The 17,393-nt window shown below is 40.0% G+C and overlaps 1 protein-coding gene across 3 annotated transcripts in view; it reads right to left on the bottom strand.

Moving 5' to 3' along the window:
• The window catches only part of TPD52L1 (TPD52 like 1), a 95,209-nt gene that overhangs the window by 4,510 nt on the left and 73,306 nt on the right, over positions 1–17,393 (bottom strand). The window contains exons 4-7 of one of the 3 annotated variants that reach the window (XM_059083968.2): positions 9,585–9,686; positions 5,432–5,446; positions 4,004–4,042; positions 860–920 (exon numbers count right to left, since the gene is read on the bottom strand). In XM_059083968.2, the coding sequence (XP_058939951.1) occupies positions 860–920; positions 4,004–4,042; positions 5,432–5,446; positions 9,585–9,686 (217 nt within the window). The remainder of the gene's footprint in view (positions 1–859; positions 921–4,003; positions 4,043–5,431; positions 5,447–9,584; positions 9,687–17,393) is intronic. The other 2 variants (XM_059083970.2, XM_067010701.1) reach the window with 2 other exon arrangements.

Below are 17,393 nucleotides of genomic sequence, written 5' to 3'. Positions count from 1 at the left end.
TCTTAATTTTCCAAGTAATAGGGAAATACAGAAATGGATTGTATGTAAAATAGTGATAATGATATCAAGATGTAACTAAGTTTAGGTGGTATCTTTAAAAAATCTTAGTAGTATCAATGACTTCTCGTGTTTTAAACGTTCTATACATTTAGGACTAGACTGATTTTACTTTTGCTCTTTTATCCTCTGTACATTAACTTATCTAGGCTCAAACAATAAATTCAATGAATTTTTTTTTTAGCACCTACTATAGAACAGGCATACTTTCAGTTTATACCCAGGGAACAAATGCACTATTACAAAATAACGCATTTTGTGATTCAGCTTTATTTTCCCTCCATCCTAACCGCGCTGTGCTGTGCTCCGTACGTGAGTGGGGTAGGCAAGTGGTGTTGATGGGCGGTGGACGGCAGGATAGCGCATGGAGCCAAGTTCATTTCTACTGGTCCATGTCCAAACCAGAGGAGCTCTGAGCTGTTGCTGAACTTTCACTTACACTCTAATTTCCGAGTTCACAGATCCTCTCTCCTATGCACAGTCATCTATCACATATCTGCTTCTTGGGGGATAGCATTAAGAGTTCTAACCAGTGAACAGATCAACACAAATCCCAATGTGCTTTAATGAACAGTTCACTTCGGAATGATTTATTTATATAAACAACTTGGTATGGCTACAGTTAACACTATTCAGTATTGGTTTTCTTATAGATTTATATGTGAAGAAAAGTGACTCTGTGCACTGCTGCCTTCTTGGCTGCATCAAATGCTGGTAGCCCCGCCTTTGGAGCCAATGGCAGCAATGCCTAAGCTGTCCTGATTCAATGAACCCAACGACACAAAATTTACTTCATCTGTACCTTAAGGCTTGTGACAGTTGTCTCAACCCTCTCCTCAAATGATTTGAAAGTAGGAGAATTCCTAAAATAACAAAAAAAGAGAGGTCAGCTCCGAAGACCTAGCTGTCTTAGCAGTCGTGCTGTGCTGCCTGGTTTCTGCTCTTACTTGCAAACATCACCTCTGCACCAGAGCTAGTTGCTGGTTTGCCACATACACCAACCATGTTTTAAAATTTATTTCACTTCTGCTAGGTTAGATCCAGAAACCATAACCCGACATGGAATTTTTCTAAGTAAAATAGATAACTATAGAATAAATAATATAGCATTTGGCAAGGATACAACTGTAATAATTCCATGGTGCACCGTACATCATTTCCAACGAGTCAAAGGAGTGATAGCTTAATTTTTCATTTACTAATTAATTGTTTCTATCATAACACTCCTTTTCCCAGCTCAGTTATTTTATAACCAATAGAAAGTCTATCTGAAGAACGTCACATTCGAGTTTTCCCACTTGGAATTTTAAAAGTCATTTATTTTAGTGAATGTGAGACAAGAGAGAGATAGCTAAAGGAAAAAAAAGGTTCAGATGTTTTCAAACTTTAAAGTTTCAAAACTAAGCATTTTCTCAACATCCAGGAAGCAGTGTTTCTGAAAGTCAGTGCGTCCATTATTTTAGGTTGAAATATACTCACTACTTGTTTAATGCTTGATCAAAATGGTGCTATTAGCACGTGTTATATTTCCTCCCAAAGAAGATACACTTACTTGTTCTTACCAGACAGAACCTTTGCTGTCTATCGACAATTTATTTGTGACTCATTCACTGTGTTAAATAATCTACATACCATCTTGTAACTTTAAGATTTAGATTTTTCATCTGGTGATTTTTGGTTTCCTACACTGGATTTGGCCACATGACATTCTGACTTAATGACATCATTACCATTAAAAATGATATCACCAAGTCCAACTAAGGAAACGGGAACTGAATTAAAAATGTGTCTTAAATCTTGTGTTCATGTTGGCTTTCAGCAACAACAACGGCCGTCATTTTCAGGTCAAAAAATTCGACTGAATGTTACTATACTTGAAAAGCCACTTGCTATTCTCTCTTGAGTGCAGAAGAAATAAAACAAGAGGAATGGCCTACAGAAACTTCATAAGGGGTGGATGGTTATAAAATACGGGCTTCATTATATGGTGTGGGCTGTAGCATGGCTCTAATACCATCAAGAGGAAACTAATGTAGAGGATATGTTTTTGAATGAATTTGGCTTCATTAGGGATTGTCTCCCAAGACTCTGATGTTCCGGATGGTCACAAATGCATTTGCATCCAGGCTGTATGAAGTAACTATGGCGAGTTCAGAGGGCCCAGGCATGGCATCACACCTTGTATACGACTCAAACATGAGTTGAATTCCTGGGGGTAATCCTGCACCATACCTGTCTCATGATGAAATATTAGTGAAATTACATAAGAATGATTCAAAAGTGTACACTTATTAGCACTTTACTTCCACTGCATGTTTTATGTGGCCAAGCTGGTCACATGACTACCTGTCATCCATCAGTTGCACAGGACCACAGTGGGTTGACTGTTCAGCCTAATGGTTCATGGTTTAGGTTATAGTTGAGCAAAGTCTTTTTTTTTTTTTAAGTTAATTTCAGGCAAGCTCACAAGGAATACATTTGACCCATAAGTCACTCTTAGTCACTAGATGGATTCCTGGTTCACAGAGGAAAACCATATTAGTTTTTTTTTTCAAGTCTTTTTCAGACACCCAGACTTAAAATTTACCAAGTAAAGAAGCTCAGAGCTGCAGGCTGCACTGCTCAATTCTGCTGTTCTTATTCTAGGGGGAGCAAGTCATTCAAATATGAACTAAGCCATCTTGAATCTATGCTCTCTACTTACCACCAAATTAGGGAAATCAAATGCTGTGGTTAAACTTCCAAAGTAACCACATAACCCCAGTGTAGAAGAGACATTATCAGATATAATAAAATAGACATTCCTCTAACCAAATTACACTAGAGTGCATGCTGGGGAATACAGAGAAACTATTTATTCAGATTTAATCATGTCATATACAACTACAAACTTGTAGCACTGCAAATGACCCTGGAAAGAATGTGGCTTCAGTGGGCTCAAACTATTTAGAGTAACTGAACTCCCTCTAAAATGTATTCACACCACAGTATATAATCTAAAGCAGGAAGAAGAGGCACAGTTCTGACTGAAGTGAGGGAGGGTCCCAGAGACTAGATCCCCTCCCACGGAGCCCCAACCAGGGCAGCCCAAGGAAGCACTAGGGCTCCTGGAAGCACCAAGGGAAGGGCAGAAAATCTGGTTCTAGCCTCTTATTTTTAAACATGATGAAACTGCTGTCACTGAGGTGACCTTCCCAAGGCTGCCAAGTTCACCCCTAGCAGAACTGGACTACAACCAGAATCTTCTGATTCCTAATCTAACATTCATTCCTCTATACTCTATTGCTATTATTTTGATTTTATCTGATTGTATCACTAAGTTGGCGTGAGCCAACTAGGAGCGAGAGGAACATCTTTCTTAGGAGTTTTCATCTCACAAGTAATTTTCATGACATTTTTATTGTTCAACAGACTCTTTGCCTTAATATATCCCTTAAAAAATCCTAATGATATCCTTTCTAGAACTGTAGCCCTCTTTGTCTCCTACCTTTTCATTTAAACTTTCTCCCAGCCTTGCATTTAATTCTGTGGGAATAAAAGGATTTCCACCTTTGCAAGTGTGCTTGGAATGTTCCAGGCCCTGTACTGCAATGCTTTACATAGGTTACACATCTCACAACAGCCAGGTGAGGTAGGTCTCATTTACTCCAGGATACGGATAAGAGAATAGAGATAGAGATGGGTAAATAACTTGTCTCAGGTCACACAAATCAAGAGTGGCTGGATTTAAACCAGTGTGTCTGGTCAATAGCCCAAGCCCATTACACTTACAATACTTCTACAGGATTGTCAGCCTTTTCTCCTGGGGGCCCTCAGAAAAGAGCATAAGATAGGTCACGGCATTTCCCTTTATACAAAGAAGGAGAAAACCCACAAAGGATCAATAAAGTTAACACTTCATACACATTCTACATTGATATTATGTAAAATAATTTACACAGATTACCTCATAGCAGGCATACTTATGGAATGGCGAATGGAGTAGCTTCAGGGCAAAAGCAGATTAAAGGGGAAAAAAAAAGAAAGAAAAAAGAAGATAGCACAATATAAGTACATGTGAAACTCCCTATTCACGGTTTCAAGACAGCAATTTCAGCTATTTGAAGTGTTCCCTGCACGCCCCACCAAGATGAGATTTGTTTTTGTTGGGTAGGATGGGCCACAGTCACTTCCAAAGGAATAAGGAGACCAGGTGGTCCATGGCTGCATATTATTTTACTTCCTGTAGGTTCCCTGTAGGCCAGGGAGGAGAGGAGGAGACTGTCTGGTTTGCCCCAGGTCAGCCCAACAGCCGGTGGACATGCTCTCCTGGTCCAGCTCCCTTCTCCTGTTCAAGAAGACAGTAAGGGACAAGGGGCAGTGCCCAGCACATAAAGCCAGGCAGCTAAAAGCTAAGCATTCCATTGTAGAGAAGCACTCCGGAGGACTGTATGCAGTTCCCCTCGGAAATCAGGCTGCAGGAAGCAAAATGGGGTCCATTTTCCTCGGCTAGCATGCCCTCATCCAATTTCCACCACACTCCCGGCCTTCTCTTCTCCCAGGAAGCTAACAGGTAGGGGATCAGACTCATCACTTTCCCCAACACTATCCACTGAGGTCATCAGTAGGGGCAGCGCTTTACTAGAACTCAGAAAGGACAAAGAAGTGCAGGGGATACTTACGGTCTTACCCTAGACACTCCATTTAGAAATCATAGGCAAATATTTCCTCATAAGTTACATTAAAAAAAGAATTACTGAAAGAACTTCATCAGCATTATAAATTATTCATCTCTTTAAATACAGGTAGTTTTCTTAAGAAAAAAACTTTTTTTAAGGGATGTAATAAGATTCTACCTAAAAGGAGGCTTAATTCAGAGACCTGGGACTGACAGTTGCACACTTGCTTACATTTGAGCTCTTCCAGGGGCCTTCCTCCTCTTCAACTTCAGAAGGTACAGAAAGTTGAAGATAAATCATCTGCCTAAGTAACAGTTACTAGGAATTCAGAAAAACACGACAATCTAGAGGAAAAAACTCCCGTTTCTCGACTTCACTTTCTGAAAGTTTTGTAAACATACGCAACTCGCAATTGCCACTTTCCTCTTCTTCTCTGAATTCTAAGGACCTCTGCCAGTGTAAGAAGGCATGATGCAGAAAGAGATTCCTGAGGGATGGCTCAGCAAGTGAAAGTCGTGTAAATGATTCAGAAGTGAGATACACAGGGGCTGAAATAGATTCAAATGCATTAGGTGCCCTATACTCTGTAACTCTCCCTGGTTGTGAACACTCTCGGGAACAGAGACCTGGTCTTTGGCTGAAGCGCGCCCACAGTGGGGCTCCGGGGAGGAAGGGAGCTGCTAGGGAGCCGGCAGGGCCCTGGGGGCAGCGCTTACCCGATGGAGTGAGACCTGCAGCCAGAGCAGCACAGGAGAGAAGGGCAGGAACAGGATTAGCACATCAGGATGCAAGGAAACGGCCTCACCGCCCACTGTCCACCCCCTCTTTCAAGAGCCCCAAGGAAAAGATGAGGGGACCCCGTTTGTTACTCTTTTTGAGCACATTGACTTTTTAACGTCTTCACAATTACTTTACCAACCTATTGTACGTGTGCTTCTCACTATTTTTCTCATGGATATATAGAGGTGGCTGGATTTTCTTATAAAGTTACACACCTCCTCCAAAGATTTCCTCTCCACTAGATCACACGCAGCTTGAACAAATTCACCAAGAAGTCCCAAGAAGATGGCAACATTATTAATATAAAAGTGATTCTAATAGCTTGCGTTTCTTCAGAGTACTTTCATAAATGTGACCTTATTTTAACTTCAGAGAAAGCAGTCTAGTTAGGTAGCTATTAACCACGTTACCTGACAGGTGGAGAAGGAGGCAGAACAATTCTGTGGCCAGGTTAAGGGGCCTTCACTTAGTGACAATCAGGAGAAAATGAGAACCTTAGCTCAGGAAATATTATTTATTGTTATAAAACATCTAAATTAAATCCTAACATAGCGCTTTTCATCCAGTTATTTATTAAAAGGCCCAAATTCTAGGTTTTCAAAACCTGTAAGCATTAACTTTTAATTATTTTAAAGCAAAACCTCCAAGGGATTCCCTGGAGGTCCAGTGGCTAGGACTCTGAGCTCTCACTGCCGAGGGCCCGAGTTCAATCCCTGTTCGGGGAACTAGGATCCCGTAAGCCTCATGGTGCAGCCAACAACAAAAACCAAAAAAAAAAAACCACCCACAAAACTGAGAGGTACTGTTTTTCTTCTCAGGTATCTGAATTTTACTGGCAATCTTTTTGAAGAAGTCCAGAAATTTGTTCCCAGAATTCACAAAAGAATGTTATGGTATAACTAACAAACTATAAAATAATATGATACTTTCAAACTGAAAAGGGGTTCAAAGTAAAATGCCTGTGATAAAATTTTAAAATTTCCCCACTATCATTTTATAAATTGGCAAATTAATTTGAAGGAAAAATTTTAAACTAATTAATTGTTCTCTTTTGAGAATCGTTTATATTAAACTTACTTTTCAAATATGACTTTTACATATATTACTTGTTCTAGTATAAAAGTAACAATTCTTTGTAAAACTTTTGCTTTCACAGAGAGTTATGCTCATTTATTTCAAATGTTAGATATTATAGTTTGAGAAAAATATAGGCCTGAAAATATAGGTCTACAAAATATTACAGGCCCATATTTGAATGTGGACTACATTTCCCAATAGTTTTAGCCACAGTTTGTAATGGAAGTTTTGTATCCTCTACACAGAGCAATAATTAATGAAAAGTCTGGAACTCCTGGGAAACAGGTTATCCATTATGCTAAAACAAAGCCACATTGAAACAGGAGGAAGGGCAATCAACACAACCTTGATATTATGCCCAGCTCACGTAGCAACATGAGTATGTCAACATGCTGCACGTGTGAAACACAGTCTTCGTTCTCTACAACTTATGAAATACACTGCACTCCTGTTTACGGACTCTCCCTAATTTCCGTCCTGTGGGGTCACCTTGTAACTGAGACAGTCACTTAGTAAAGGTAAAAACTGGCATTTATTGAGTGCTTAATACATAGCAGGCTCTCTTGCTACTTGTATAATAAACTGAAGACGTTGTTACCCTTATACCCATTTATAACTGAGAACAGCCACAGATTCCTAGACGCCACCCAAGACCTACTGAGGTGCAACCTTGGAGAGAGAGGTGGAATCTGAGAATATGCATTTATCAAGCTTCAGAGGTGTCTGTAAGGTCTGCTACCGTTAGAGAAACACTATTCTAGTCGGCAGTATTATGCCACTGCAGTGTTTAAGTGAAAGGTTTCAACTAAGTATGTGGAGAACAAACTTTATAAACATGACAAAATATATTTTCTTGGATATAACTAGTGATAAGGTCTTTCCTGTTTTAAGGAATTATTTAATTAGTTTAGATAAATGTTTTAATGCGATTGAAATGACTGCAAATTTTTATATAAAAAAGTTAGGGTTAATTCATAAACCAGAATATTTACCATTCATCATACACTGCCTCTGAAGAATTTTTTTTTTTTTTTTTTCAGTATGCGGGCCTCTCACTGTTGTGGCCTCTCCTGCTGCGGAGCACAGGCTCTGAACGCGCAGGCCACTCCGCGGCATGTGGGATCTTCCCGGACCGGGACACGAACCTGCGTCCCCTGCATAGGCAGGCGGACTCTCAACCACTGCGCCACCAGGGAAGCCTGCCTCTGAAGAATTTTAACTGCTTTTTGTTATTGCTTTATTAGCAAAAATGAAGATAAAGCAATGTACTCAGGTTCATGCACATGTACTTACTTAACTCTAGCCTCATGAATGCCAAGTTGTTAAGATGGTGCATGAATATTGCACAATCCAGTAATTTTTGACGTCAAAAAATAACTTAAACACAAAGATATAAATATTTGCCTCTAGGTATCAAAGCTGCAGGGTAACAAAGAAAGCAATAGTTTAAGAATCCAGTAAAATAATACACAGATATTTTTTAAAAAGAAGAAATATAAAATGTACTTGAGAAGTTTTTAAAAAGTGAATTTGATTTCTAGAGAGAAAAATGACATTGATTTATACAGAAGAATCTCCTAAGCATATCAGCCAAATTCAAAATAAACTATGATAGGTATTTAAACAAGCAAAAAAATGAGAGTAACAACTCTATGTAAGATAACTTGCTAGTACATAATATGAAAAATAAAAATGGTCAATATGGGCTTCCCTGGTGGCGCAGTGGTTGAGAATCCGCCTGCTGATGCAGGGGACACGGGTTTGTGCCCCGGTCCGGGAAGATCCCACATGCCGCGGAGCGGCTGGGCCCGTGAGCCATGGCCGCTGAGCCTGCGCGTCCGGAGCCTGCGCTCTGCAACAGGAAAGGCCACAACAGTGAGAGGCCCACATACCACAAAAAAAAAAAAAAAAAAATGGTCAGTACTACATTGTTTTTCTGGTGCTTATAGTGAGGTCATTTGGTTCTCAGTTCAAAATCCTGATATTCTCCCTAATTTTATATAACAAATACTGAAAATAACCAAAATGAGCAAAGGGACTGGTTTAAAAATTTTGCTACAGCTATGCACTGGAAGATAATACAGCCATTAAAAATGAAGATGTAAGGACTTCTCTGCTGGTGCAGTGGTTTGGAGTCCACCTGCCAATGCAGGAGACATGGGTTCGGCCCCTGCTCCGGGAGGATCCCATGTGCCGTGGAGCATCTGGGCCCATGAGCCACAACTACCGAGCCTTTGAGCCTCGAGCCCGTGCTCTGCAGCGGGAGAGGCCACCTCAATGAGAAGCCAGCGCATCACAACGAGAAGTGGCCCCTGCTCTCCGCAACTAGAGAAGGCCTGCGTGCAGTAACGAAGACACGATGCAGACAAAAATAAATAGATCAATAATTTTTTTAAAATGAAGATGTAATAAACATATTCACAATATATTGCTAAAGAAAGAATACTACCAGTAGCATACACTATATGGTACCTTTTCAGAATAAAAGGATAAATATCTATGCATTTAGCACAGAAAAAATACATGTACTAGTCGGATATATACAAAAATGCAACCAAGAATAGTTTATCAGAGAATATTCCACTGAAGGCATATTTTAACTTATTGTTTAAATTACAGTGATTAAAATTCAGTGTGTGCTGCATTCTTTTGAAGTCTCTCCTTATTACTGGTGATTAAAGGCACCCTCTATCTTCTATTTATACTAGGTCAGGTCCTAGTGGAAAGGGCATCTCTGGGACCAGGCCCACTAAGCTGACCTTCAGGCAGAAAATGTCCCCATATAAAAATGTATCTCAGTCACCAATACTATCAGCCACATAAAATTTTAATCCAACTTAAGAAAAAAGAATGTGTTAGGAAGACCAGTTGATATATATATATATATATATATAATATATTATATATATATATTATATATTATATATATATATATATATATATATATAATGCTCCCCCTCTCTCGGAAAGCCAAAGGCTTAGCCCCATTCCCATGGTTCTTTCCCACAGTACCTCATGTCTCCAAACTTCTTGCTGATGGCCGTGCCAACGTTGCTGAAAGCTGCAGTTGCTTTCTGCCCTGCATGACTCAGAGTTTCATGTGTTCTCTTGTAGCTAGAAATAAAACAAAAAATAAAATAGAGAAAGATAATAATAATATCATGATTTCCCATAAAACATTCATCGTACTTCTCTGTCCTGACTTTGAAAATTCCCTTTCCAAGCCAGATTTAGGAAGATGCTCCACAGAAGTAATTGTTTCTATTCATTGTTTGGGGAGGATGGGTTGGTGGCCGCTCATCAGAGGGAAACTCAGACCATTAAATTTGAATTCAGGAAAAATATACATAGATAAGTCTGGATCTGAATGTGCAGATCTTTAATCACAAATAATGGAACTGCTCTGAGAGTAGAGAGTTATTCTTAAAGAGATGTATTAACTCTATGAAGTGACAATGAAAAAGCTCTAGCCATCAACGGTAACACAAATTAGAAAATGTATATTTCAAAGGGAAATATAAGCTTTTACTGCTTATGTGGGTAAAAGTAACCATAAAATGGCAAAATAGAACTAGTTCCTTAATTTTCAGATACTTAGAGCTGGGAATAAGAAGGGTGCATAATCTTAAAATTATATAGTTACTTTTTTCAAAACAGTTTTAGGAATATAGTACTGAAATGATCTGTTCACAAGCCTATGTCCCCACAAGGCTGATTCCCTGAGGGCAAGGAAGTCATTCATCTTTGTGTCCCCAATATGTGGCACAGGGATACAGGGGAGGGACACTTAATAAATATTAGAGGAATGAATCAATGATCAAAGAGGAAGCTCCTCTGTGGCTCTGCACTGGGAGTCATGGCAGTAAGAACAACGCAGTGTGATGGATTAGAGAGAGAGAATGGACGGACTTGACAGGAGGTTATAAGTGACAAATGGAACAAGACGAAAAAATTGGCTTAAGGTTTTGAGCATGGTGACAGGAAAGGCAGTGGTGTATCCACTGGGCTAGGAAATTTCTAAGCATTAATTAATAAAGTAGAAAACAAAAGGCACCTAACCTGAGGGAATAAAAAGAAATCAGCAGAAAGTTTTGTACACCATTTCATAGTATATGTAAGTCAAGTCATTATGCTATACAGCTTAAACTTATACAGTGCTGTATGTATTATATTTAATTTAATATATCTCAATAAAACTGAAACAAACCAAACCAAAAAATTTTCAACTGATTTTTTAAAAGTAAACGAATTCTTTTTTTTTTAACATCTTTATTGGAGTATAATTGCTTTACAATGGTGTGTTAGTTTCTGCTTTATAACAAAGTGCATCAGCTCTACATATACATATATCCCCATATCTCCTCCCTCTTGTGTCTCCCTCCCACCCTCCCTATCCCACCCCTCTAGGTGGTCACAAAGCACCAAGCTGATCGCCCTGTGCTATGCGGCTGCTATGTGGCTGCTTCCCACTATAAACTAATTCTTATAATGCACATACCATCTTCTTCCAATATATGTTGCTCCAAGGTAAGTTCCCCAAAGCTCCTTGCTTAGCCTAGAACACTTGCATGTATATGGTACATCTAAGAAGACCATGTCCTGTGAAATTCATTGTGTAGGAACTTCTGTTATCCCTCCCACCCTTCCACCTCCCACAAATCATCCGGCCCTAAATACACTATCAGACTCTACACAAATGCTTTAAAACATGCTCCTTGGTGTTCCTTAGGACTGAAATCACTTTATTAACATGGTATTCTATTATTCTTTTTTTGTTAGCAGGAAGGAATGAGTCTGATATTATCAGCACCGTATGTTATTTATTTACACAATGCCCGTTTTTCAGGAAGTGTAAAAATCAAGTATTATCTAGATGATAAAACCAAACCAAATATTCATTTACTAAACAGACATTTTCTAGGGAATAGGGAAAGACCGACAGGAATAAGGGTCAAAGCAGAATTTGGTGAACAGGAGGTAATTTGTGTCTCTGGGGAGAGGTATGTGATTAGGGACGGTGGACCCCAGATGCCTCTAGGTCAAGCAGCAAATGAGAAATGGGAAGATGAAAGAAAGGAACAGCTTTTAGAATGTTTGCTTAATTTTGTTCGCTGCCAAGTTACAAAAATATCAGTTATTCAAATTACAACTTTCTTTTTACATTTTACTATAGGATGTTAGGTTTTAATTATGGCGGGAGAATATTTTTGATCATGTGAAATCATGGAATTGCAGGCAGATTACACATAAAATAAAATATTAATCTCTAACTTCTTATTAGTGATAAGGCAGTTAATATAGCACTAAATGTGGACCAGAAATAAAAACCTCAATCAGTATTACAAGAATTCAGGAGGTATGATCTTGAAATGGCACATGCTGAGAATTCTTCAGAAGAAACATGCTACTAAACAGTTTCCCAAAGCAATGTCCTGATGCTTGGATTAACTAGGCATAGAGATAGCCTTTAAAACAAAGATTTAAAGGTAGTAGTTTTAGCCTTAAAAACAAAAGGATTTATTTACAAATAAACAAAGAAAAATGTGGAATTGCTATTCCAGTTATATTTTTAGGATGCTGATAAATTTTTCACAAAGTAGTAAAACGGCCATAAAATCAGATCTATAGAGGGAACTCCCTGGTGGTCCAGTGGCTACAATTCTGTGCTTTCACTGCCGAGGGTACGGGTTCTATCCCTGGTTGGGGAACTAAGATCCAACAAGCTGCACAGCATGGCCCCCCAAAACCCCCAAAATCAGATCTATGGAAAATGGCCTGTAAAACATGAAATCCATACATGATGGAAGTGAGGAAGACACTATATTATACACAGATGGAACATGGTCTTGCACTATGGACTGGAATTTAGAATTAGGCTCAATTCTAATTAGCAAGGAAAACTCTTCCCTATGTAAAAGTTTCTCAGGCATATTGGTGAGGAAATAGAGTAATCCATTAAATAACCCAAAGGGGAGACTTTGTATCTTCTTTTCCCTTCTATTCCTTTCACACTCCATAGCCAACCCATCAAGAGACCCTGCTAGTTCAACCTTCCAAATAGATCTAGAATCTGTCTACTATCTCACCACCTCTACTGGTCTCTGCCTTAGTTCAATTCACCATCATCACTCACCTGGGGTCTTGGACAAGTGAGTGTCAGAGGAATAGACCTGGGTTCTGGGGGGAAATGGGCACAGAAGAGGGACTCAAGGAAGACCAAGGGAAGACAGTCAATCGGGTATCCACCCAGTACTGCCTCTGTAAGGCCTGAAAGGTGACTCAAGGGAAAAGTAAAGAATTACTCTTCCACACTGTGGTCTTTGCATGAGGTTGGGACTGGGTACCAGTTAGAGAATTCCTTCTTGTGTTGGTCCTGCATTTCTTTCAGGAATTTCTTGCAATTAAAGCAAGTATTTAATTAACTTGTAAACTTTCCACATAGTTTAACTTTTATACATTTGAGAATGCTTTGAATTTTGAGGTAAGAAGTGACTTTTGAACACTTTGTGTGTGTGTGTGTGTGTGTGAGACATTCTAAATTTAATGGCTTCATTTAAAAAGAGCTAGTCAGGGAGAAGTACAGTTAGCCCGCTGCATCTGCGGGTTCTGCATCTGCTCATTCAACCAACCACAGATGGAAAATATTCAGGAAAAAAATTCCAGGAAGTTCTAAAAAGCAAAACTTGAATTTGCCATCAGTGGGTAACTATTTCCATTGCATTTACACTGTATTTAGAACTATTTACACTGCATTAGGTATTGTAAGTAATCTAGAGATGATTTCATGTGTATGGGAGGATGTATATAGGTCATATGCAAGTACTACACCATTTTATATAAGGGACTTGAGCATCCATGGATTTTGGTATCTGCGTGGGTCCTGGGACAAAACCCCCGCAGATACCTAGGGGTGACTCTACATATAGTAAGCAATAAGTGTTAGCACATTATGTTTTAAACACGCTTCTGTATCAAAATGTGAGACAGGTGTTTACAGGCATCTGACTACTTTAGTGAGATAATAGGGACATTTAAGTCCTCACCGTGAAAAATGCATCTCTGTATCTATTTGAAATTTCAAAGTTAAAATTCAAACATATGGATAGCTCAATGGAGTGTTAAAGATTTTAGGGACTGTTAACTCTATTTCTGGGAATTATAAAATGTTAAATCTGAAAGGCACTAGAGCCCGATCCCTTAAGACTACAGATGATGAAACTGAGGCCCAGAAGAGCTGAGAGACTCTTTAATGACAGAGGTAGGGTTAGAGTAGGCAGTGTGCCTGCCTTCCGTCAGATTGTCTTGTTGCCTAGGAGATGACAAGGGTGAACTAGATCAACTCCAGTGTTTGTGGAGAGAAATAATAATACTATATTTCGAGACATTTTAAGATGCACATTTTTTGGGCTTCCCTGGTGGCGCAGTGGTTGAGAATCCGCCTGCCGATGCAGGAGACACTGGTTCGTGCCCTGGTCCGGGAGGATCCCACATGCCGCGGAGTGACTAAGCCCGTGAGCCATGGCCGCTGGGCCTGAGCGTCCGGAGCCTGCGCTCCGCAACGGGAGAGGCCACAACAGTGAGAGGCCCGCATACCGCAAAAAAAAAAAAAAAAAAAAAAAAAAAAAAAAAAAAAAAAAAAAAAGATGCACATTTTCTACCCACACTTTTATTTTTTTTTTTTTTAATTTTTTTTTTTTTTTTGCGGTAAACGGGCCTCTCACTGTTGTGGCCTCTCCCGTTGCGGAGCACAGGCTCCGGACGCACAGGCTCAGCCGCCATGGCTCACGGGCCCAGCCGCTCCGCGGCATGTGGGATCTTCCCGGACCGGGGCACGAACCCGTGTCCCCTGCATCGGCAGGCGGATTCTCAACCACTGCGCCACCAGGGAAGCCCGCTACTCACACTTTTAGACCTCTTCCCCTAGGCTAACCACTACATTTCTTGAAAACAATTAGTAGTCCTTATATACATTACTTAGAGACCAATAATTGAGGACAAGAGATTTCTAGGGGTTAGGCAATGAGAGAGGGTTATACATGGGGAAGTGCGCTCCACGAACAAAATAACTAGGGAATCCATGAGAAATAGGTCAGCAGGCTCAGAGCATTTAAAAGCTCCAAGGAGCACCACACACATTACAGCCTAAGTGAAGGGTCCCTCTGGAGTTGTGCACTGCACAGACCCTGTACCTTATGGTGCATCCTAATTGGGCTTGATCTTAAAACTGAATAAGTAATATACAGCCTCATCCAGAGGCTAGGAGCCTGTGTCTTGAAAAAACACTCTCCGTCAGGCCACAGAAAACCCCCAAGGAAGTTGGTGTATTTGCATTTTACTCCCTTTATTGTGCCATGAAATTCTGTACATAGTTTGTACTACTAATACCAAAAACTGTTTTTTCAACTCTATCCCATAAAATTATGTTCAATAGTATTCAAATAATGAAAAACAATTTAAATACTAACATTCTGATTGACTTGACAACCTTATAATGTAAATGGAAGTGGTATTTAGCATTTTACATTACTAGCATCTCTTATTTTAAGCTAAATAGAAATTATACCATTGCTGAGTTCCATAATTGATAGAGCGGACAACTGACACATTTTCCTTAAATAAAAATCGAGTGTTAAGATATCCTCAGGGACTTCTCTGGTGGCGCAGCGGTTAAGAATCCTCCTGACAATGCAGGGGACACGGGCTTGAGCCCTGGTCTGGGAAGATCCCACATGCCACGGAGCAACTAAGCACGTGTGCCACAACTACTGGGCCTGTGCCCTAGAGCCTGAAAGCCACAACTACTGAGCCTGTGTGCCACAACTACTGAAGCCCGTGCTCCTAGAGCCCGTGCTCCGCAGCAAGAGAAGCCACCGCAATGAGAAGCCCGTGCACCGCAACGAAGAGTAGCCCCCGCTCGCCGCAACTATAGAAAGCCCACGCACAGCAACGAAGACCCAACGCAGCCACAAATAAATAAATACATACATACATACATACATACATAAATTTGTTAAAAAGAAAAAAGATATCCTCAGGTTGCTGTCAATTGTGCACTGGGAGGCAAGAAAACAAGAAAATTGGGAGTATTTGCTTCAAGAAGTCTGTGTTGGGTGCCTCTCCTCGGGGTTCCCATAATCCCCTCTGCACAGCTCTTTGCAAACATCCTCCCAATGTGCTGCAATTACGGTTTTTAAACCTCTCTCTGGGACTCGTCTGAACTTCCTGAGGGCAGAACCACGTCTTGTTCATCATCATTGTATCCCCAGTGCCTGAATCAACTACAGCAAGAGTCGCATGAGTTTCCTCTGGATTCTGGAGGCTGGCATGCCCCAGCTTCAGCTACAGGTGCAGGGTCAGGACTTGGCAATGCGAAGTTTCTAACTCTGGAGAAGAGCCACAGCGACCTAAAGGTGAGTGAGGGCAATTCTTCCTTGCGTGCTCTAAAGCAATCCAGCCAACAGTAGCTTTGGAGGAACCTGCACTTCCCAACAAGGCTCGAATATGGTCCAGTGTTGAACCTTTCTTCGGCAAAAGTTTAACTGTGATAAGCAAATGGCAGCTCACATTTATTAAGCACTTTGTATGCGTTAACCTATTGATGATGCCTTTTGTTTGCTTGTTTTGAGTACAAGTAATCTTCCTCTTTTCCAATGAAAGTCAACAGAAAACTAGGCTTTACTTTTCAGAGATTCAGTTTGACTGGAATGGACAGCTTCCCCCCTCCCAGGTTTACTGAGGTATAACTGACAAAACAAAATTGTGAGATATTGGATTTGATATACATATACACTGTGAAAGGACTCTTTTCCATCTAGTAAATTAACATATCCATCACCTCACATACATATGTGTGTGTGTGTGTGTATGTGTGTAGAAGTTCTACTCTCTTAGCAAATTTCAATTATACAATACAGTGTCCAACTATAGTCATGATATTATACATTAGATCCTCAGACCTTATTCATCTTATAACTGAAAGTATGTATTCTTACCAACCTCTCCCTATTTCACCCATACGGCCACCTCTAGCAACCACCCTTGAACTCTGTTTCCAAGAGTTTGACTTTTTTTTAGATTCCACATATAAGTAATACCATGCAGTATCTGTCCTTCTCTGACTTACTTCACTTAGCATAATGCCCTCAAGGTCCATCCATGTTGTCGCAAACAGCAGGATTTCCTTCTTTCTCATGGCTGAATAATATTCCATTGCATTCGTGTGTGTGTGTGTGTGTGTGTGTGTGTGTGTATGTGTGTGTGTACATCTTTAAGGAATGGGTAGCATTTAACTGCCAGAACAGGCGAGCTGTTTGCCCAGCACAAGGGGCTCGTCAGTAGTGTGGGGTAAGGTTCTCTGCAAGCCAAATAAAAGGCATTCTGTTGACTTTTCATGCAGATTCCTCTTCATGTCTTACAGATTTGAAAGTCAGTGTTAATAATCAAAAGGAGAAAGCGTGTCATCTTCTAACATGTTCTGACTTAAAGCATTTTTCTACATACGGATCGAAGAAAAAAATTTAAATTCAACAGTCTTTTTACAAGAAGATATCTTATAGCCCAAATCTGTTTTCTATTATGGAATTTAAAAGAGAGCATTACTTGAACAGTTGCATATGCAGCATTTCACCAAAGACACAAAAACTATTTAGGCTTCTTTTCTTCCAAAGCTTCCCTAATAAACACACTATCAAAACATAGATTTACCACTTGAATCTAGAAAAGTAGAACCTACTTCCTGCCCTGTGTGATAAGATGAAAGCCAAAAGGTAAGAAGAATGAACGACCGGGTGAGAGATGCACTACGTGGTCTTTTAAAATTAG

This window comes from Kogia breviceps, chromosome 13 (genome assembly GCF_026419965.1).
Source record: "Kogia breviceps isolate mKogBre1 chromosome 13, mKogBre1 haplotype 1, whole genome shotgun sequence".
Classification (NCBI taxonomy): Eukaryota; Metazoa; Chordata; class Mammalia; order Artiodactyla; family Physeteridae; genus Kogia; species Kogia breviceps.
The sequence above is the reverse complement of the archived record's forward strand: the minus strand, read 5'-3'. Positions and strand labels throughout refer to the sequence as shown.